This window comes from Choloepus didactylus, chromosome 15 (assembly GCF_015220235.1).
Source record: "Choloepus didactylus isolate mChoDid1 chromosome 15, mChoDid1.pri, whole genome shotgun sequence".
In the NCBI taxonomy this organism is placed as follows: Eukaryota; Metazoa; Chordata; class Mammalia; order Pilosa; family Megalonychidae; genus Choloepus; species Choloepus didactylus.
Genome location: NC_051321.1, coordinates 43,209,211 through 43,233,011, shown reverse-complemented (window position 1 = coordinate 43,233,011; position 23,801 = coordinate 43,209,211). Strand labels below are relative to the sequence as shown.

Sequence of the window (23,801 nt, the reverse complement as noted above, 5' to 3'; positions counted from 1 at the left end):
GCTGTTGAGTCGATGTTGTCATAATTCCACAGCTAATCTGTTCACTAGTCATATATCCCTCCCAAGCCTCCAAGGCTCATTTGTAAAATGGAGATTATTGTGCCTGTTTGCCAGGATTGTTGAGAGGATTAAATGAAAATTCACATTAAGCATAATGATCACTTAATAAATGTTAATATCTTTCCCTGGCACCCTTCTAGTTTCTTTAAAAGTGTGTGTGTGTCATCCCAAAGTAATTTGGGCAGATAATAAAAAATATATTTACAGCCTTCCCCCCCACCCAGCCCCGAGGACCTGGGGGAAGGAGCAGAAGTGTCGGACTTCCTCACCTGGACTGGTGTTGATGTTGTCACAAACATTGGGACTGGTGGTTGGATGTGCTGAGCCCTCGATCATGGGACTTGCCCTTATGATGCGCGTTACTGCAAAGGAGAGGCTAAACTTGCATATAATTGTGCCTAAGAATCTCCCCCAGAGTACCTCTTTGTTGCTCAGATGTGGCCCTCTCTCTCTCTAACTGAGCCACCTAGGCAGATGAACTCACTGCCCGCCCCCCTATGTGGGACCCGACTCCCAGGGGTGTAGATCTCCCTGGCAATGCAGGATATGACTCCCAGGATGAATCTGGACCCGGCATCATGGGACCGAGAATGTCTTCTTGACCAAAAGGGGGATGCAAAATTGAGACGAAATAGTTTCAGTGGCTGAGAGATTTCAAATGGAGTCGAGAGGTCACTCTGGTGGACATTCTTATACACTATATAGATAACACCTCTTAGGTTTTAATGTATTGGAATAGCTAGAAGTAAATGCCTGAAACTACCAAACTCCAACCCAACAGTCTGGACTCCTGGAGATGATTATGTAATAATGTAGATTACAAGGGGTGACAGTGTGATTGTGAAAACCTTGTGGATCACACCCCCTTTATCTAGTGTATGGATGGATGAGTAGAAAAATGGGGATAAAAACTAAATGACAAATAGGGTGGGATGAGGGGGATGGTTTGGGGGTTCTTTTTTCACTTTTATTTTTTATTCTTATTCTGAGTCTTTCTGATGTAAGGAAAATGTTCAGAAATAGATTGTGGTGATGAATGCATAACTATATGATCATACTGTGAACAGTTGATTGTATACCATGGATGATTGTATGGTATGTGAATATATTTCAATAAAACTGAATTGAAAAAAAAGTGTGTGTGTGTGTGTGTATGTGTATTTGAAAGTGTTTGTGGGGAGTCGGGGAGGCTTGGGGAAACAAGTTGGTTATTTGGATCATGTAGCTCTGGGTTTCTTAAGCTTGGCACTGTGACTTTTGGGCTGGATAATTCTTTATTGTGGGTGTTTGTCATGTGCGTTGTAGTATGTTTAGGAGCATTCTTGGCCTCTACCCACTAGGCCAATTGTGCTAACCAAAAATATCTCTATATATTGTAAAATATGCCCTGGGAGGCAAAATATTGCTCCCTGTCAATAATTACTAATGTAGCCCTAATATGAAATAATTGTATATTTCATTTATAAACTCATTGTTCAGGTTCTGTGTAGACATTGCCTACAGTTACAGTATATGTTTAAATGTACACAAAGCCAACATTTATACAGAAAAAGAAAATCAGCAAATATCAAATTCAGCTATACAGTCAATCCATAATTATCCATGGAGTGAGTAATGAAGTAGATGACAAAAATTATTTGTATCACCCAATTTCCCTGCATTAGATTACTTTCCTAATTATGGTTGGTTTAGGCTAATAATAAGAACAGTAATTTTAATTTCCTAAGCACACACTGACTGATGAGAGAGAGATGGCAAGTGTGCATGTAGAGAAATCACTTGGGTTTCTCAAGTTTTCATGGGCATTCATAAAGTGGATGCTTTGTCTACAGATTATCAAACTGTATTATCTGTTAGCAAGCTTAAAAATTAATAGTGAAGACACTGTGAGCATTGATTGTATACTTTGGATGGATTATATGGTGTGTGAATATATCTCAATAAAATTACATTAAAAAAAAAACTAATAGCAACATTTATACTTACAGGTGAATTAAAGACTTTAGTCCCCGGAAAGTATGTCTTGAAATTGACTTGATGTTGTTGTTTTCTATGAATCTGCAATAGGTTATAATAATTTCTGTCAGAGAGCTGTTGGAATTTAAGAGCAGTTGTCGTGAATCATTATGATTAAATTTTTTTTTTACTTACAAATACTCTAGATGTGGAAGACCGATAAAAGCATCATCACTGATCACATCAAAGGAGTTCGATGTGAATAACCTGCCCAGAGAAAGTATACAATGAAAATGGTTAAACTGCCAGATTGTCAGTCTCTGCTGGTTTTATCTCTCAGAGAAACGAGTGCTTGTTGTATATGGAAAAATGTCTGGATGTCTGCCTTCTACAGTGTATTTTTTCAGGTAATTTTTGCAGCTCCCTCCCCATGCCCCCAATTCTCTTTAAATGCCCATCAGAGTTTCTTTCGTGCCCAGGCTCTTTGCTTTTCAGAGATGCTGTCACGTGTCCCGGGTGATGTGGTGTGTTAAGGTATGTTACAGCCAGGCCGGTGTGACAGACCAAATCAACATTGTCCTTGTTTTCATGACAAAGACACTTTCAGAATCTTTTCTGCTTGTTAGAGAAACTGCTGGAGCATTCTGACCAGCCAAAATAATGGTACTTTGGGGTTCTAAGCCCAGGAAACCTAGAACATTTTAGCTTCATGCCTGGTTGAGCTGTGATATCTCATAGCAGACAGGCCATTGACATGGTCTCAACAAACATCCACTAGCCTCCTTCTCTGAAAATAGAACTGAAGATGGGAGACAATGAGGCTTAGGAAGAAACTTTGGCCCATTTTATTGATAAATAATTGAAGAAACACTTTCACTTGGACAAACTGATATGCATTTTCAAAATCCTCAGAGATTTGGTTTTGAAATTACTGATGAAAAAGAACATCAACCAGTAAGCTCCACACCCTGCTGAACCCTCAGGAGTACTTGCCAGTTTTCTCCAAGAGAGGCTTGAAAGAGATATTTTTAGTCCAAATAATATAAAGCATTATTATTTTTTAGAGGAGAAGTATTTTAAGGAACTTTTTAGATAAAGTGCAGATATAAGCTGAAAATAAGGTTTTGTTTTTTTGTTTCTTTAAATTTATTAGAGAAGTGAGTTCACAGACAATCATGTATAAAATACAGGATTCCCATACACCACCCTTCCACCAACACCTGGTATTGGTGTGGAACATTTGCTACAATTGATGATAGTACATTTTTATAACTGTACTATTAATTAAAATCCGTTGTTTAACTTGGGGTTCCCTCTTTATGTAATGTGGTCCCATGTATTTTTTTAAAATTTTTATTCTGTTACCATATATACAATCTAATATTTCTCCTTTAAATCATATTCAGATATATATTTCAGTGTTAATTGTGTTCACAATGTTGTGCTACCATCATCACCAAAACACTTCCATCATTCCAAATAGGAATTTTGTACAATTTAAGCCTTAACTTCCCATCCCCTTTCCCTGGTAACTTATATTTTTAGATTCTGACTTTATGAGTTTGCTTATTCTAATTGTTTCAAATCAGTGAGATCATACAATACTTGTCCTTTGGTGTCTGACTTATTTCATGCAATATGATGTCTTTAAGGTTTATTCATGTTGTCCTGATGTACTGATGACAAATTTATAATCAGTTTAAGTGATATACAGGCTGTATTTTAAGGTTCTTGTGGGGGAACATCATATTCCACTTGTAGTTAATATCTGAAATGTGATAGTGGTCTTGGACCAGACTAGATATTTGACTTAATATGACAATTCACATCTCATACATATGTACAATTCCACTTATGTAAAGTCCAATATTCCCTGTTAGTACATCCCATGACTTTAATTTTAAAGTCAAGGAATTAAAAATACCTGCCTCTAACTAGTTTAGCATAGGAACATCATCTCTCTGAGCCTGTTAACTAAGGGGATTAAAACTAGATGTCAGTTTCTGAAAATTAAATAATAAAGTATTTGGCATCTGGGATTGCTTCAAAATAATCATGGGGAGGGACAACAGGGGTTTGAGATAAATTGGGCATGAGTTGATAATTTTTGAAGCTGAAAAATGGGTATATGGAAGTATATTTTATTATCTCTACTTTTACATATGCTGAAATTTTCCATAAAAATGAAAAAAAAAATAAACCAAGCAAACAAAACTAGATAATCTCTTGCATTTCTTCCAAAGCTATCAATCTTGGGGTGGTGGTGGATGAATTCTCTTCTAATCTCTCTTTCTACAATGTCATGACTCTACATGCAGATAACAAACTAGGCTACATATTTGAGTACCATATTTATTCAGACAAATTCAAAGGTTTATGATTGCAGCCACAAATTTGACAATTGTCTCTTCTCACTTCATGGGTCTGGAAAACAAGATTGGTCAGCCTTACTCCAGGTAAACCGACATGCAGATCTTCCTTAGGCTCCAGTCTTTTGTTTCACCTTGTATAGGCAGTGTCAGGGATGGAGAGGGAGATGATGGAATAAGGCAGAAATGGGTACAGAGAAATACCTCCCAGACTCACTGGTTTGCAAACTGTCCCATGGTCATAATCACTCACACCCCAAATTGTAGTTGTCAGAAGAAGTAGCTTCCATCACCAATTCTCCTTATGTTAAGTCAGATGCAAAACAGAGTGGGAAATGAGTATTAGTGGGCAGAACTTGCCCACACATGACAGAAAAATGAAACAGAGGATTTCCACTAGGATTTTTGTCTGCTTGTTTGTTGCTTATCCCCAGGACTTATAATGGTACATTTCCCATAGTGAGCACTGAATAAATATTTGTTGAACAAAGAGGAATTCACTTTGCATTAAATCTTAGTAAGTACTAGTTTACTAGATGGAATGTTCCTTACAGTAGAGACTTAACCTTGTTTGTTGAACTAGATTTCAGAGATTAAAATCTCTGGATTAAATCTACAAACTCCTGCAAAAGTATGGATGAATCTCACAAACATATTATCAAGGGAAAGAGGGCAGAATACAGAAGAGTACATCCTTTATGATTCCTCTTACATAAAGTACAAAATCCAGTGAAACTAACCATGCTGGTCAGTAGAAGTCAGAATCATGGTTACCTGTGGAAGCTGGTAATAATCAGAAGGGAGCACAAGAGGAGCCTTTGGGGTAGTGATCATTTTTGGTTTCTTGATCTAGGTGCTGGTTACAAGAGCATTCACTTGTAAATATCACCAAGATTTATAATTTTGATATATGTACTTTATTGTGTTTTATTATGCTTTAATAAAAGTTTCCTATAAAAATGGGGAAAAAAATCCTTCCTGTTAAGATAATAATGAATACCGTAGTCTAATTCTAAACTCAATTGTAGTTTTCTGTGGACAAGGATTCTATCTTTTGATGTATAAAAGTGTACATACATTCTAAATATAGCTGAGTGTGCTATCCATTTTATTGTCCTATGTGTACTTAAAAGTATTCCTAGGTCATTTTATACAAAGAGGGTAAAACTCTGGTCCATACTTTTTAAGTGGATTTCTCAAAATATGTTTGACTTTACTATTATGATTTGTTATTGAACCAGATATGTTTCAGTATCCCATAGCTCTGCTGAGGGACATTGTGCCCCACCCCACCCCAACTGCACACAGAACAGACCTGGGCAGACCTGGGGGGCTGTATTTTATACCACATCATCTCCACCCCTTTCCACAGATCATCAGGATCCTCACCTGGAGTAGCCAGTCCATAGGCTGATCAGCATCTCATGGCCAAGTGGCCAGGTTCAAAAAGGTGAGCTGGGCCAAGCATTCCCTCATGGGGATTTGGAATTGGCAAAGTGAGGTGGGGAGAGGGGCAATCAGCAGTGGAGCTGGAGAAAGGATGCTCTGGAGTTGAGCTGGATCCATGGCAGACTACACTTAAGAGAGAGCAGAATGTGGAGGAGACCCCACATGTGAGGGCCAGTTGGGGGAGTGGCCTACAGCTGCCTGAGTTCCTAAGCTGGTTGTTCTCAATCTTGATTGCACTTGGAATCACTTGTGGGGCTTAAAAATACCTATAATGTTCCCACCCCCGGGATTCTGATTAAACCTTACACCTGGAGCGTGACACAGGCATGGGAATATTTAACAGCTCATAGATGGTTCTCGTATGTTGTGAGGGCTGAGAACCACTATCCTAAACTTTCCAACAAAAGACATGTTCTTAATCTTTAACCCATTCCTGTGGGTGTGACCATTTTGTAAATAGGACCTTTTGAAGATCTTATTAATGTGTGGCCAAATTGAATCAGGGTGGGTCTTAATCTGTATGACTGCAAGCCTTATAAAAAGAGGAAATTTGGATGCAGTAAGTAGAAGCCAGAAACTGGAAGAAGCCAGAAGATGGAGAACCCAGAAGTCAGAGAAGGCCACAGGAGGAGACCAAGGACGTCACCATGTGAACAAGGCAGAGATGCAAGCCAGGAATCCCAAGGATTGTGGTAAGTCAGCACCAGAATGCTACAGACATCAAGAGAAAGCACGGCCTTGCTGACGCCTTGATTTTGAACGTTTAAGCCTTCAAAACTGTGAGCCAATCAATTCATGTTAAGCCAGTCTATTGTGTGGTGTTTGTTGTAAAAGACTTGGCAAACTAAGACACTCGCCCCCTTTACCTGTGGGGACCGAGAGGGCCTTTGCTTCCTGCAGCAAGTCTAACTAAACAGTTGCTGTGGTACGCAGAGGCGGTGTGGATGGTCCTGTCTGTGCTACTATGATTCACAGCAGCAGCATCACGGTGGGGTGTGGGGAGACCCGTGTATGGTCTGAATGAGCTTATTACCCTGAGACATAGATCAGAAATGTGCACCCCACAGATTTGCTAAGCAGCCATTGCTTGGGTTCGTGCAGAGCGGGAGTCAGTCCTATGGGAACATCTGAGGTCTCTGCCACTTCCTCTATTCTTAGGGAAGGGAAAAACCAGGCAATTTCCCCTGGAATTTTGGTAGGGATGTGCCTTGACCTACTTGCACCCCTCCCTACCTGGGATTGTGCACTTATGTCACTGAGCCATCAGCTCCCTGAATTCAGTAAAAAAGGGCCTGTGGGAGGTGAGGAGGGGAGGGAGGATTTTTTTCCCCTCTGCAATCAAGGAAGTGTACATTCCCTTACAAAGAGGAAAGATTTAGAAAGACTATATATATCCACTATCAATTTCAGGCAGGTAACAGCTTTTTCTTTAAATGATGATTATTGCCTCCATAAGAGCCTGCATTTCATAGACTCTTGCCTGAATTATTTTATTTGGTGTTTGGAACAGCTCTGTGAAACTGGTTGAGCAGGTGTTAACATCTGTTTGACAGAGGAGGAAACTGAACCCGAGGCTGCTAAAAGACTTTGCTCAAGATCAGGAGGCCCAAGTCCCCTGGTCCAGTGTTCCTTTACACACTGGGTGACCTCTCAGTATCGGGTCCGGATCTGCATGATGACATAATGTCTATATTCCAGCAAACGCACATCCTAACACTGATTAGCTGATATGGGTTTAAGAAATTTGATTAAATGATAATAAATGTCTTCCTTCCTTCCTCCCTCCCTCCATCTCTTCCTCCCTTCCTTCCTTCCCTCCCCTATTTTTGCATTTGACTCTTTAATCCATTTGGAACTTACTTTTATGTATGTTGTGAGGTGAGACACTACCTTGATTCTTTCCTAAATATTTACCCAAATTTACCCAAAGCCTTTCAATGAATCACTCCGTACTCCGTAACTTGTGTCACTTCCTTCCATTTCTGTTATTTTATTGGATTCTTCTAAGAACCAACTCTTGGATTTATTTATTGTTGCCACTGATTCCCAGTTTATTATTTGAAATTTTTAGCTTATTGTTTATTTTCTCCTTTATTCCTTGGGGGGGGGGTGGGTTTGCCTAATTTAGTGAATTTAGTGCTCAATTCATTTATTTTTACTCTTTACATTTAAAATGAAGTATTTAGAAATATGAATTTAACTCTGTGCAAAGCATCCAGTAAGTTTTGATACATAAAAGTCTTTAAACTATTTTCTAATGAAGCCATAATTGCATGTTTGATTAACAGGCATTCAGAATAATGTTCCTAAAGTTCTCTGTTGATGATAGGTTTTTTAAAACTTTCATAATTTTATTATTAATATTACATTGGAATCAGAGGGTATGACCTATAAAATGTCTGCTAACTCCAACCAAACTCCTATACAGCTCCTATACATCCACCTACACACATCTCTTCATAGGCAACAAATCAGCCATAAGGTTGTTAGGGGGTTCCTGGTTGGACTGAAAAGCTAGGAATGACAGAATTTAATTGAAAAGAGCAGATAAGTGGATGACAGGGTTAGCACAGAGCTCAGAGTTCTGAGAGTGTGGGGTCGGCAACAGAGAAGTGAAGGAAGAAGCAGAGGATCAAAGAAGAAGGATCTAGCTAAACTAGAAAAGGGTCCATAAGAGCCAAAGGGCTGGGCAGGTACATTTATCAGTGCCAAGACTGATGGGCTACTGCAGCAGTTTCCTGTACTAGCTTTTCACCTCTTCTAATGTGCCTGGGAAAGAGCACACTGAAGAGGCAGTCAGGTGGGTGGGAATTCCCACTTGGTCATAAATTCTCCATATGGCCTTGAGCACATCATTTCTATGTTGCAAAATGACCAGGCTGGACTAGATACTTTTTAGGCCCCTTCGAGCTCTAAAGGTGAATGAAACCATGCTTGTAGCACTGTCTGCTTCCTTCATCGAAGAGCTGGCACAGGCCCTGCGTGGAATGAGGGGGTTGGTGAGGATAGCTGAAGTTGGGGGAGAGTTTGACCCCTCCTGAGAAAATCTCCCCTTGCCTCAAACCAGACGACTCATCTAGTCGTGTTCAGTGCCCCCTGGCTCTGATGGCTCACTCCTCACTTCAGTCACCTGTTATTTCTTGATCACCATCAGGATTGTCCTTGGCCTGTGAGTGGCTTGCATCCCATCTTCCAGCCCAGAAGCAGGTTCTCCTGGTTCTGGAGGGGAGATGATTTAGGGAGCTTTCCTACACAATTCCCTTCTTGGCAATTACTACTCTGGATGGAAAAAAGAAGAGGGAGCATTTGCTTGTCATTTGGGGAATGCATTGATTTGATATAGAATTGAGAATCTGTTTTTTAAGCTTATTACATATAAGATGTATTAAGTAGGTGAATCTTCTTATCTTTTTTATAGGAATCATAATGACAAAAAGACTTCCTGAATGATTCTAAGAATTACATGAGATAATGTACAGCATGTCGCCAATGCTTCTGTCAAAGAACATTCAAGCAAAGAGCATAGAAATAAAATGTAAAGTGGGAGAGCCTTTAGATTTAGCAAAGGGCCTTAATTTTACTGCTAAGGAAACTGATGTCCAGTGAGGTTGTCACCTGCTCAAATGAACTTTCCTGGGCAACACCCAAGATATTAGGCAGCCATGGGCAGTGTGTACAAATATGAGTTTGTGCAAATATGGTATATATGTGTCTGTGTGTTTGGATATACATGTGTATTTGTAAAGGAAAGGGAGAAATCTGCACAGGTTATAGCTATTGGAAGATTTGGGGGCACATCTGGAGGGGTTTGCCAACTTTTTTTAAGAGCTGCCTTTGCTTAAGTGATTCAGATCTTCTGGTTGTTAATAATATTCTCCTTTATCCAAAAGAAAAGGGCCAGTTAAATGATAATTAACAATAGACTGATGATTCACTTCAGTTAAATGCACATGTACCACATGCATAATTTACATTTGAAGATTTAAAAATATGCTCTTGAGAGACGAGAGCATTAAAATGGGAAGCATCACACACGAGCACATTATTTGACATTTCTTTTTGTCATCCTTAAAAAACATTTTCAATGCGATCCAGCTGATTTTTAAGTTCACCACCACCTTTTTGATCTGAATTGATTGAGAATAACCTTAATTCAGCTCCATATAAATCTGAGTGAGGAATGTGTTCCAGAGAGATTTGCAGTTCAACTCCCTCATTTTATAGGTAAGGAAACTGAGGCCGGCAGAGGGTAAAAGACTTGAACAAGGTGGCATCTTTTGTCAGTGGCAGCAACAGGATTAGCATGAAGGTTTCAGGCTTTGCAGGAATGCTCTTGAGAATATACTGGGGATGCACACCAGCAAAGACTTGAGCATGGGATCATCCCTTTGGTTTTATAGTCTCTTACCTCTTGTCCCAGGGCAGGCAAAACTTCCTTTCTCTAAGTTGGCACAACTAGTCAACAGCCCACCTCCCATGTTGTTTATAAATCCAGCTGTGTCTCCCTGGTCGTGGAATACCAGGGAGAAGGGACTTAAATTTTATCTAAAGGCTAAACCATGCCAGGTCTCATCTTTAGTAGCTTTTCATCAATTAACTCATTTTAATCCTCAGGATGACACTGTAAAATGGATTTTCTTTGCTCCACTTTAAAGATAAAGAAAACTGAAGGGAGGTGGGGGGTAACGCAATTTGAAGCTTCTAAGTGGCACACCTTGCTCTTGCAATGTCTTTCTGCTCAGGTGTGGCCTTTCTGCCATGGCTGGTTCATGACCATGGGCAAGGCTAGGCTTCCCCTTTTCAGTCACCTCAGATCTGCCCAGAATCCGCTACAAAACTATAACAGCCTTGGCCAGTATTCCCCAGAGTGTATTCCCTGGAATACAAGAACTTCAAAGGGTTGAGAGGTGTTACAGACACAAAAAAAGGCAAATTAAATTTGGGAAAAATGAGTAAATGAAGTTAATCAGGTTTTTTAACTACTCAGGTCTTTTCTATCCTTTAGTAAATTGAGACTTCAAAAGAATTAAATATGCAGTTTCCCAAACTGATTCATAATGGAATCTTTTATCTATTGAGTTTCACACAAAATAAATAGTCCATGGAACATTCACTGGGAAATGCTGGTTCAGTACTTGGGAAAGAGGTAGGAGGGAATCCATCCCAAATCAAAACAGTGAGAGCATAAATTTAAGCTCAGGGGCTTAATATTTTTTCCTGCTGAAATGGGCTGTAAGTGATAATGTACTTTCTCTAAAAGATGAAGTATCCCCTGTGGGGGTCCCCAAAGAAGGGGTGTGTTCAGAGCTGCTTGCCCAGATAGGTGATGTGGTGGTGAGGCCTGACTCTCAGATAATCACCTTCAATGAATCCACACTAATGAGTCCTCTCCAGTTGCTCCTTATATGGTGCTGGAGGGTTTACTGCATCCATGAAGATGTGATTCTTCTGTGGGCCTCTCTAGAACATAGTGAGGTATGAATAAGGAATCTGATAAATAAAGTGAATAGCAAAGTTCCCCCAGTGGATGTTCCACAGAACCAACATTCTATGGAGTGGTAAGAAAAGATAAGCAACATTAAATTATTTCAGAGGTTTTCTGTGCCAAGGTGCATCATGAATAACCAACTGGGGATTAACATTCAATGCTTCTCAAATTTATCTGAGCACAGAAATGTTTTCTTTCAGGACAACTGTTCCACAGGACATTGGTTTAGAAAACGCTGGTCTAAGGTGTAAGTAACATTATAGTAAATAAGTTATTTTTCTTTTGCTCTTTTCTTCTCTCTCTCTCTCTCTTTCTTTCTTTCTTTTTTTTTTAAGTGAGGAGACCAGAGCTTACACATACAAATGGGAATTGGCTCCTAGGGAAACTAGATGTTATTGCCAGCAATGCTGCCACTCTTTCAAAGGGCTTTTGAAACTACTATTCAGTAATTGTCTCCAGGAATCAGGACACATTTCCCTGAATGCTCTCATTAATGGCAAAGGCTGAGAGGGGATTTGATTTTGGGAATAAAACTATGCAAAGTCAAGTCCGTCAATTCACACTCAGGAGGAAGTAAACAGGAGTGGTTAAAGTGAGGCCTTGGGTTTAAACCCCGGCCCTGCACTTACTAGGGGTGTGACATTGAGGAGACGACCTAACTCTTCTAGGACTCAGTGCTCCATCTGTAAAGTGGGGAGAATTACACCCACTCCGCATGGTTATAGTGATGATGAAAACAAATGAGATTTATCAAGTAATTAGCCATATGCCTGGTACACGGTAAGTACATCAGTATCACTCCAGACAATTTAAAAATGACAAACATCCCTAAAACAGCTGGTTTTATTGCATGGCTTGTAAAACAACAGTACAGACAATTCCCAGAAATGTTTGGTCATGGAATCACAGCTGGGAAGAATCCATGGCCCCATGAGGAATTCTCTACAAGTCAAGAGTTATTACCAAGGATGTTGCATGGGAACTCTGTATTTTATGCATGCTTTTTCTGTAAACCTATAAGTTCTCCAATTTAAAAAAAAATGTAATTTAAAAAAGAGAGCAGTACAGTAAATTTTACCAATTAGTAAATGTAACTTGGGCCATTAAATAAATAAAGTTGTTTGTGCATATAAATTAAATTCTAGTCTGTTTACTTTTTGAAGGTTCATTGCTTTTTTGTTTTGTTTTAATTTTTTATTTAACAGTTTAAATATATATTTATATAATCTGTACATATTTATATAAAAGACTATAAAGATAGGCATCAACATTTTCATGGTTATTATCTGTGGGTGATGAAGATTGTTATTTTCTTTGGTATATATATATATATATATTTTTACTCACACTTTACACAGGCAAACACCTGCCATCTTGCGATGTAAATGGGCCCAGCAATTCTTTTCCAACCCTTGCCCCATGAGAGGGATACTGAATCCTTGAATTATCATCTGCCACCATGGGAAGGGCCTGTTAATATCCCTTTGAACCTGCTCACACAGGGAGATTGGGACCTACATTATTATTTTAATAATAACTACATAACAGTTAATTTCATGCCATGAAGCACTTTCAAATAATAAGCCAGTATTACTGGTATGTTAGAATCAATACAATAGATGTTGTCCATTTCTTTAGCAAGACCATTTCCTATATCATATTAATTAAAAATAATGCTGTAGAATATAATATAATAGAATTTTTAAGCAGAAAGAGAACTTAGATTTAATTGAATGTGGAAGGTCTCAAAGTGCCAACCTGTGTTTGGTTTGGTCTTTATCCTGTCTTAAAAATCTGCTTCCATATTTCTGCCTTTCCTTGAAAGTAGGAAGATCTGGCTCCATACCCATGTACTACATCACTACATTACCATCAGTAATAATTATCTGGAGCTGAGGCATCTTCTCTGGTTTACCCCTAGTCACCACCACTCCATATTTTCTTATACCCAACTGCTTCCTGTGTTTACCTTACCTGCCCAACTCTCTTTGGCATTTCAGTTTGAGAACCATAACTTAATCTATCTCTGGTATTTTATGTGTATAAAAGGTGAGATCCAGGGATATTTTGTGACCTGATCAGGATCACACAGCCCAGTGTGGCAGGACTGCATCTCAAATCCATGTCTCCTGACTTCTAGTTCAGGCCTCTTTCCATTCTATCACAGACCCTCTCATCTAAAGACTGGTTAATGTTAATTATTTTAAATATAATCTGATAAAGTTTTACAAAATGTAGTGCCAGCTATTTTGTCATGAGGAAGAACGGAGAGGGTTATGACTTTTTGTTTGGAGGGCAAATAGTTCATGCTTCTTGTGGGAAGTATTTAAAGGAATATTTAGCAAGCTCTGATGCAGACCTACGTGTAGAACCACAGAAGTTTAAAGCTTGGATTGTAGGTATACAGGCAGATTCTAATCTGATATTATGGTAAATCACATTAAAGTGCTTTTCAGATACTACAATAAAAGCTAATGTTTAACTGGGACAAGTGCTTTACATGCATTCTTTCATTTAATCTTCATGTAATCCTAAATAATGGGCAATATGGTTATTCCCCATTTTGTAGATGGGGACACTGAGACTCAGCTAAGCTCACCTCAAATTACACAACATAGTGGGGATTTGAACCCACTTTTATCTGACCTCAAAGCTCATGCTCACGTTCTTTGCCACTTGCCACATTGCCAGCTCACCAGACTTAGCCGTGCTGACATCACAGCTGTCATTGTAAAGTCCCTGCAATCATTCTGTAGCCCTTATTGGCAAAAGGATCAATGACCAGCAAGCATAACCATCATCACCAATCAACTGAATATCATTTTGAACAAAATGGGAAAACTTATCAAGACCCCCTTACAATATGTTCAAATACCTTACAATACATTCAAACATTATTTGCCTTTTTAGGAATAACTGCCAGCTTGGAGCAGGGCAAGAAGGGACAACGTGTCACCTATCTTTATGCCTCACATTGCCCCACAATGAGACTGCTGCATAGCAGAACCCCCAATATGTTTGCTGAAATGAGAGGCTTTTGCTCTCATTTGGTTGCTGTTTGCAATATATAGTAATGAGCACTTGTTTTAGCTAAGCAAATAAAAATAAGTCAAAAAGGAAATTAATTTGTATTGAGGATTTATTTTCACCTTAGTAATGCTTAATGATAACATTTCCCTTTGATTGTCCCTCAGACTGGATAAAGATGGATTTTACCCTTCATTGGAGAGAGACTAGCCAACCTCTGCAGTCAAACTAAGAACCAAGAAAGCCTAAATGTGATTATAACATCTCAAAGGCCAAATGAAATCAGGGTGGGACAAAAGAGATTCAAGCAGTGGCTCTAGGGAAAGGCTTAGGAAGCTTTAACTTTTCAAGTTCTGTTACAGTGGAAATCTCTGTTGAAATAAATTTGAAGTCATAAATGAGCAAATATCTCCTCACTGTTTTTTTTTTTTTGTTTTAAACTCAGCTCGCTTCCAGACCTCCACACTATTAGTCACTGTGAAGTTAGGGAGGGTATGCCGAACAGAAGAAAGGGTGTGAACATGACCACGACGATCTACTGATGGTCTTATAGGGGTCTTTAGTACAAAATCTCTGAAAATACAGATTGAATTCAACACATACAGCAAGCAATGCCTAGGCTTATGACACCTAGGCTCTCCTTAGGGACCATGGTGGTCCTGCATGAGAGGCAGCTACAGGCACGGAGAGCTCTAATAAGCAACAGGCAGGACTAGAGATTTCAGTAAAGTGTGTCGAGTCTGAGAAAACAGAGGTCAGGGAATGAGGTACTTCAGTCTGGTATGGATGGAGCTTGGTGTGTGTGTGTGTGTGTGTGTGTGTGTGTGTGTGTGTGTGTGTGTGTGTGTTGGATTAATGTGAGAGAGAACTCTGGACAAACAGGAAAGAGCCAAATTCTATTAACAGCTACTGAAATGTTCTGTCCATAGGGGCCATTGAAGGCTTTCAAGCACATGGTGACATGGTGAGATCTGAGTTTCAGAAAGGTAACGCTTTTAGAGATGCGTAGGATGGGAACCTGAGGCAGGGAGACCAGTGCGGAAGCTCCTGCAGCAGCTTGTGAAACGGTGAGTGCAGGTCTCAAGGAGGGCAGTGGCCCTGGGATGGAGAGGAGGAGGCAGATTCTCACGCTGGCCGAGAGGTGACTTGTCTAAATTTAAGTAGACAGTGAGGGATAAAGGGGAGGTGATTCCTAGGTTTCTTGCCTGAATAAATTGAGAAGATGAAACAGGCTTTCGGAACAAACATGTGCTGTACAGGGCTAGTTTGTGTAATTATGACAATTAATTAATAAGTTAAAAGTCAGATCAGTGAGTTATTGGGCAAATTGTAGATAAAACAGGCCATGTGATTGAAATGTATCCTTTTCAGTCAATTGTGGAAGCATCAGCTGGGCCCAAAGCAAAACATGCTCACCTATCACCAGCTCATAATTCTCTTCAAATCCGTCATAATTGATAGGTCTGTCTTCAGTAGTCATTGAAGCTTGCTAAACTGTTTTTTACAATTGTTATATAAAGAGGAATAGAAAAAGAAGGTGATTGCTATAAAGGTGAGATAAGCTATGGATATTTTTTCCTGGACAAATGATATTTTGGAGGATCAAATGACAAGGCCTTAGTTAGGATGGAATTATTATTTCTCATGCTCTATCTATGCTGTTTGCTCTCCCATTTGTTTTTAGTTTTTGATTGATTATGAACTGAGTATTTATGTGTTGAGTAATAAAAGAAATAATGCTTTTTCTTTTTTCTCCAGAAGGATCAGTTCTGTTGTTCCAAATAAGACAGAATCATTTCCAAATAAATAGTTCTGCTGGTCACAGTAAATGCTTTTATATAGTTTTTTTTTTTTTTTTTTTAGTGCAATACTAAAACTAACCCAGGAATTCACTCCCTGAAAACAAAACTCTCTTAGAACTTGGAGGGGTTTCGTTCGTTAAAATATTTTATAAACTGATGACAATGGCACCCACATTTTATCCTCACTCTGCTGTATCCTTGGGGGCCTCAGTCTGTACTTGAGAAGGAACAGGGCTGAAATATGTGAAAATACATTTCTCTAAAGTGCGTTCATTAAGTATACCACTCCCTATCCACTAAAAGCAAACTGGAATGAATAATTGTTCTCATTGGTTATGTTTTGAAATTGGCCCTATGGAAAACATGAATGAAATTGCATTTGCCTGGAAATTTTTTTCATTTAAAGTCATAAGTGAGATTTTTTTAAAACATGTTTTGTATACAGTTGATGAATTTTATTGGCCACTTTTATTCTCTCCTCTCTACAGTGTGTGGGCTTTTGTTTTTCTGGTTTTCCAACATAAACTGCTAACCACAGCCCACCAGGATCTTTTCCCTAAACACTGCATGTAACTTAAGGAAGCATCGTGTCTGCCTTCTTCAGTACCCTTGGCTGACATTTCAAAAAGTACTTCCCATCAGGCCTTCTACAGAAGGTCTGCAAAAGCATTTGGGACCATAATTAAAATATCAGATTGTTAGGGCGGATGATGGGAATGGGACATTTCTTTTCCATTTCCGACAATGGAGCAAAATACCCTTTGCACACCAATCAGACAGAATTGATCCTGAAGTTTCCTCTTCACAGGCTGTGACCAGCTAGTGTGGTGATCCGCAGTCACAAATGCCCTTACACTTCATCGCGATCTCCACATGCTGGCTCGTGGGATCCAGGCCTGATCTTCCTGGTGACAGTCACCTAAGGACACACCCAGGCCTTTTGGGCCTGCATCTTTCAAGGGGGTGTTTACAGCCCAAGTGGGGTGAACAGGGCACTGGACAGCCCCGTCCCACAGAGCATTCCTTTCTGTTTGTGAATCATCCATCTTCATCACTGTTAGGATTGCAGCACAGGTCATATTTGGAGCCTTATCATTTACTTCCTCCTCAGTGAAAATGAGTTTAATAGACCCTTTTCAGAGGACAGGAGGAAGCAGAGGACATTGAGCAGGAAGGATGGGAAGCAAAATCTTAGGAAACAGGGTCTCAGAAATTATGATCCTGGCCAATTTGTGTAAGCCTAGCCCAGCACAAATCTTCCATTTTGAGGTGAGCCAATGTGAGTTAAACTGAGCGTTTATGGGGCAAGAATTACTTGCCCTTTTGTTATTTCTGAAACCTGAACTGCTTTTAGAAATAAGGGCTGGAATGTTCCATAGGAACTCAGAGCATGGGACACAGTGGCATGGCACACGCTTGGTGTGGGCTATTTAAAACCCAGTCCCTTGGCTTCCCTCTGAGATTCTAAATCCATGTATTCACATTACCCTGTAGCAGCCGATAACTATTTCTATAACATTGTCCAGCATCTGTGGTTGCTGTGGCTGGGTCCACACAACAAAAGCAAAGTGGAGACGTGATAATTGATTAGGTTGATCAATCCAGGCTTTCTGTATCACAGCTAATGTCCATCTAGTGTCAGATGTGTCGATTGACACGTCTCCTTGAATTCAAAGGACTGATCTATTTAACTATCTTGGGGTGAGGGAGGAGGAAGTGGCTTGGCACACCAAAAGGGTACTTTTTAAATGAGCCATTTACACAGCACAATTTATCACTTTCTTAGACACAGCAAATTCTTATCCTATGGAAAGATCCCAGCCTAGAGGCTCTGCCCCTTAATGTGCGAAACAGTCTATCTTTTATGGATTTGTTTGATGCGTTAACACTTCTTCTAATCACACCATTAACCATCAGTCAAATAAACAAACCCCTTGGGAATATTCTACTCAATTGTTAATCACTCAAAGACAGTTGCCAGCAGATGGACATTAGCCAACAATGTTACATAACACCTGATCAGGTTTGTGAATCAAACTGTGAACCAGTTTTGGGATTTCATATAGACAAAACCAATAGATTAAGTAGTTTTTAGCCTTTTAGTTTTATGTAAAAGTTTTCTGATCCTACTATGTATCAAATGTATAGCCATTTGTCATACACAATGCCAAGTGTTTTATAGCTACCTAAATCTTATTCAACTCTGGTAACAACCCTCAAAGTACGTATTATCATCTCCATTTTACAGATGAGAAGACTGAGGCTCAAAGAAGTTTAGTAAATTGCACAAGGTTACATTTCTAGTTTCTAGTGAGTGGTAGGTGAAATTTAAACAAACATCTCTCCAATTTCAAATCCATGCTGTTTGCATATATAAACAGAACCTCAAACAGTCAAAATGGTCAATTAAGGCAAGAAACCAAAGAAAAAGCTAAACACAAACAAAAAACTTGGGACCTGAATCATGTAGTTAAGATACCAAAAACCGAGCTGATCAATCAGTTGGCTAATTCCTGGAGCCACGCAGCTACAAGCCAAGTCTTTCGCACAACACCTGAGTACCGGCAGACCTCTTGACCCCCACGTGGTACAGCTCTAAGAACTAGAACTCCAACTGCCAAACATTACACATCAGAACAAATTATACGCGTTACATTATGCCTGTGGAAAGATCTGACTTCTTAGTCAAATATTATTTTTTTGAATATTTTCAGGCATAGTCCTGAATATGTGATTCCCTTGTGGCCAACTCAAAACACATAGCAAAGACTAATCCTTTGCACTATCCTATATTAATATTGTCTTTTATTCCTTGTAAGAAGACTAGTTATAAATTAGATGAAATTAGAAAATAGTCTCTCAAGAATTAATATTTTATGGAATTACCTAGAAAGAACTGAGATGTTTATTTCCTACATGGGAAATCATATAGAGTAGCAGCCTGCCACAGGTCCCTGAGAGACAACATCTTGAGCACATATGTTATTCTGGGTTCAGTATTGACTAATTCAAAACCTCCAGGGCAAAATAACCAAAGTTCCCAAGTTAAAAATGAAAGCAAACTATTGGAATGGGATTGGAACCATTGTTGCAACACTCCAACAACTTCATAAATAGCCATTAAAGCAGGTAGCTTTACAGGTTAGCAAATTTACCATTGCGAGAAATCAACCTGTACTCTTGGTTTCGAGTCACAAGCAAACCCATCTATCTCCCCTTTTACTAATATACTTTTTCTTTTCAAAATATAATCACGCTTGGTAAAATTAATATTGAGAGCATTTACTAGAGGACTTTTCCAAATATATGCTATATTATAAATAGTCATGATATAAATATTTCTCACAAGAGCTGCAGCGATGGTGTGAATAAAAAACTCCCTTCTGAGATTTCAGTAAAACCAGATCTCACAAAGGATCTGAAAGAAAACAAAAAACAAACATACACACACAAAGAGACACACACAAAACAAACCTTATGTTAATCCGGTTTAGCATAACAGTCACTATTTGCCACTATTTTATGAGGTACGATACTGTTCCTTCCCCGATGAAGTAAGAGAGATGAATCTGCTACAGGTTTCTCATAATAATGTTCAGGGGTGGAGGGATCTAAACATGTTCAGTAGCAGCTAATAAAAATGAAAAAAATTTTAATGCAGCAAAATGTTAGCACTGTCAGATGGCTAAGCATGCAAGGGGAATCTCTCTCTCTCCCTGCCCTTCCACCAATACATGCAAAGCCCCAAATCCACAGGCTTGAATTTTTAAATCGTAAATTAGATATCAAAATGCTTACGGGCCTTACAATGAGATAACATCAGGAGGAACGGTGCGTGGAATGGATCTGGCATTCTCACATAAAGCATTATCTTTGGTACAAGTACACACGGCAGGGCATTTTGGCTTCGCTGGTTTCTTCCCCTCAGTCAGCAAAAGCGCAGATAAGAGACATAGGAAATAAGCAATTCTTTTCAGTGGGATGCAGGCATTTCCCATCCTTTGGCTTCTCTCTGATTCCCTGCAGTCGAAAAAATATCCCGAAACATGAACAAGGCTTCTGGAATTCAGATGGTGATTGTCTTGCTCTAAGATCAGGTCACACAGGAGTCCACCCTTTTCCTTTGCCTCTGTATCTCTGCTTTTCAAAACAGGGACCTGCAGCTGATTCGTGAGCTGCTACTCGCTCCAGCAGTGCACTGCTCGGGAAGAGACCTGTGAGGTGCTGTGTGTGAGATGGGAGGGATCCAACTGCTGGAGGAGAGAGCAGACTTGCATCACCGCGAAAACACTGAGCACAGACCAGCCTTCGAAGGCAAAGCGAAGTGATGTAACAGAAAATAAACAGCTTTCTGCTTTCACTGGGAGGCCCTTTAATTGTTACCAAAAATAGGACGGCATTATGTCTTATCAGTGGGTGGGTGAGTGGGTGGGAGCTGGCATCTTGTATTGGATCTCAGCAATCTCAGAAACCTCCGGGAATTTGTTTTTCATGTAGCAAAGAACCTAGTAAGGAAAACTAGCTTGGGAGCCAGCCCTGGCAGGAAAAATGAAGTTAACCGAAACTCTGTCTGCAGCAGCATTCCATGAAAACCTTGATGTTTCTTGATGAGCCCACCTGACTGAGGCCAACGTTGAAAGACAAGTAAGAACACACGGAGAATGTGACTTTCAGGGAATGAATGTAAGTACTTTTCTGACACTTGTCAACTGTAATGAGTCATTAATTTTCGTATCTGCCTCCCTCCCCGTGTGTAATCCATGCCTTCCTTCCGTGATGAGGGAGGGAAATAGAAGGTTTGATCAAATCTGTGTGTGATCCACCCGCCTCACTTTTCTGCACCCCTACCCTCCCTGCCTTAGCTGGAAGGAACTCCCTGCCAGCAGGAGGCAGCCAACTTTGGCTTCCCCAGGCACTGAAAAGCCTGGTTTAGCCCAGGAGGCTGTGATAGGGTGGGGAAAACACTGGACCAAGAACCCAGAGGCCTCAATTTGAGTCCCAGTTCTGCCATGAACTAACTGGTGATATCTCTGTATCTACAGCCTGTCTGTCAAATGGGGATGGTAGTATAGACATGACCAATAATTATGAATTAAGTGAAAATGGTAGGCTATGTTACTCTTATACTTGATGGGAAAGTGGATGCTCCCCTGAAAAAAAAAGGGAAATTCATTTAAAGAAGAAAAATAAAGAGGCACTGGCACTGGGGCGGGGTGGTATAGTCCAAAAGGGCGGGAAGACCCTTAGGAGGGGCCAGAGGAGAAAAGGGGTCCCCAATCCTCTTACCATACCAAAGGCTTCATCCTTCAAGCTGGCATTGCCAGCCAGGGGATGTCAGTCCAGAGTCCTTTCTCCTCCAGCTTCTTGGATTGAAAATGTTAAAAGGAGTGTTTGAGCAAATGCACGATTCGGGCAAACTCATCCTGCATCGGCACTTGATACACTGACACTCTACCCTTTTCTTCTTCTTGCATGCCTCACACTTACTCTGTGTGGGGAGGCCAGTGACAGGCATGTCCATTCTCATATTTGCTTACTGTCTGTTTACCCCCAGAAAACTAAGCTTCAAGAAGGTGGAGCCCTTGCTATGAACGCAGTGCCAGTTCAGCGTCTTGCATGAAGTAGGCGCCCTGTAGCCCGTGTGAACAGCAGAGAGTGCAGTCTGTTCATGGTAATCAAGTGCTCATCCAAGTAATCTTCCAACCACAACTCAGAGTTATAATAAGGGATTTGACCTGGTCAAGTAAGTCAGAGGCCACTTCCCTGAAAAAGTAATGACTGACTTGCATTATTCCAAGATAAGAAGGAGTTAACTTCGCCCAAAGGGGCCTGTGGAGAGCAATCCAGGCAGAGGGAGCAGCAGATGTGAAGGCTTGCAGAGGTTTAGGCAGAGCAGTGATATAATGTGGTTTGTGTTTGAAAAGGACCAGTGGGTTATTATCATAAAATTATTTTTGAGTGTTAGTAAATGTGTCATTTGTTTTACAGACAGGAAAAAAAACCCCCACAACTCAGTCCAAGAGAAGTAATGATTTTAAAATAGATTCTACCAATGCTTCACTGTCAAGTACTGTATGAGAGGGACTGAGAGAATATGATAGTGTTTTTAGAAATTATGACCTACGGCAAACCTCACTTTAAACAGAAGTGGTCCTTCGACATTGATTGTAAGTCAGATTTCGATAAAGTGAATCCAGCTTTGAATGCATGAACTTGCTCCATAAAAGAATTATTATGTGAACGTTTCTTGAGAGGATCATTTTTTATGCATCTGACTTGTTAAGGATGCAATTTGTAACTACAAAAGAAAACAGCAGGGTCATGAAAGACCCTGAGACTTTCAAGGACCTCAGAAATCTCAGATCCAATCCCAGATGGGAAACTGAGTTGCTGAGAGGTTCCACGGCTGGGGAGTGGCAGTTGCACGGCCCCATGTGCTCGCCAGAGGTGGCACTCTGGCAGTTCCTTGGTTAAAATGATCAGGTCAAACAACCAGGATAATTCAGTCCCTCCATTTCATTTCCAAATGAATCAAATTATCAAGATGCTTGATCAACACTTGGCTTTGTGCTCTGTGGACACAAAGACAGGGTAAGCAGTCTTTCATTTTGAACTTAGTAAAGCCGGGAGAGCAGATGAATGGGGGATAGAAATCATGTTCCATACTATTCACTTTGCAGCTGTATTTATCTGGCAGTTCAGTCTGTCAGTTCAAGTGGAAAAAGGACCATGGGGGGTCAGGGGGACTGTAAGGACAAATTACAATAGACATTCTGAAAAAGACAGTAACTTTTTCTTTCTCTATGGCATTTAAAGCCCAGGCTTGAATTCCTGATTCAATTTAAAACACCCACTAAGATCAGGCAAAATTTTAACCATGTAAAGCTCAATGCTGACAGCCTTTTGTGGGGAGGAAGGAGAAACAGCTTCCTGGCTCCAGAGCTGGATCTGAGGAGGGGCTAGGGGGAGGAGGGCAGGTTGCTGAGGTTGGCGTCTTGAGATCCCTGGGAGGGGCTCTATGGCTGACTCTGCTTTCCTCCCCTACTTCTCTGGGAGGCCCCGGGGCGCATAGGGAGGATGTGGGAAGGGAGAGGGTGGAAACTTAGGGATTTCCACCAATGTGGAGGCTTTAGGTAAGGTTTGGCAACCCACCTGTGGATTACGGTGGGGCCCCTGGGGAGAAGGGCCTGGAATGGATGAAAGCAGAGCTGGAAGGAGGCCCAGGGAAGCTGGGAGGCCGGCTGAGGCCTGCTCAACGCCAGGTCTGAGCTGTAGAGGAGGGGTCGGGCGGGGTCCAGGGTTGGCTCTGCACTTTGCCAGCTGTGTGAGCAGGGGCTAGCTATTTAACCTTACCATGCTACAATGTCCTCTTCTGTAAAAGGGAGATAACAATAGTACACATCACATGGAGCTGTTGTGAGAATTAAATAAGATAATATACCCAAAGTGCTTAGCACAGGCCTGATGCATGGGAAAGATTTAATAATAGGTTGTAATTATCATCATCATCTCCACCATGATTGCAACAGGACTTAAATTCTGACCATGCAACTTGTGGTTTCATTGGAGGAAAGCTCAAATACAATGGGATTAGCGTAAGTCTGTGTTCGTTCCAGGAAGCAGGCACTTGTGGTCATGACAAACTAGCCT

At 40.4% G+C, this 23,801-nt stretch overlaps 1 protein-coding gene across 2 annotated transcripts in view; it reads right to left on the bottom strand.

Annotated features, from left to right (window-relative positions):
• LGI1 (leucine rich glioma inactivated 1) overlaps window positions 1-20,461 on the bottom strand; it is a 35,935-nt gene extending 15,474 nt beyond the window's left edge. Inside the window, exons 1-4 of one of the 2 annotated variants that reach the window (XM_037805326.1) lie at window positions 19,959-20,461; window positions 19,498-19,569; window positions 2,212-2,283; window positions 2,047-2,118 (exon numbers count right to left, since the gene is read on the bottom strand). In XM_037805326.1, the coding sequence (XP_037661254.1) occupies window positions 2,047-2,118; window positions 2,212-2,283; window positions 19,498-19,569; window positions 19,959-20,149 (407 nt within the window). In that variant the 5' untranslated portion in view covers window positions 20,150-20,461. Of the gene's footprint in view, window positions 1-2,046; window positions 2,119-2,211; window positions 2,284-19,497; window positions 19,570-19,625; window positions 19,751-19,958 lie in introns of those variants that run through there. The other variant, XM_037805327.1, reaches the window with a different exon arrangement.
• Between the last annotated feature and the right edge of the window lie 3,340 nt (window positions 20,462-23,801).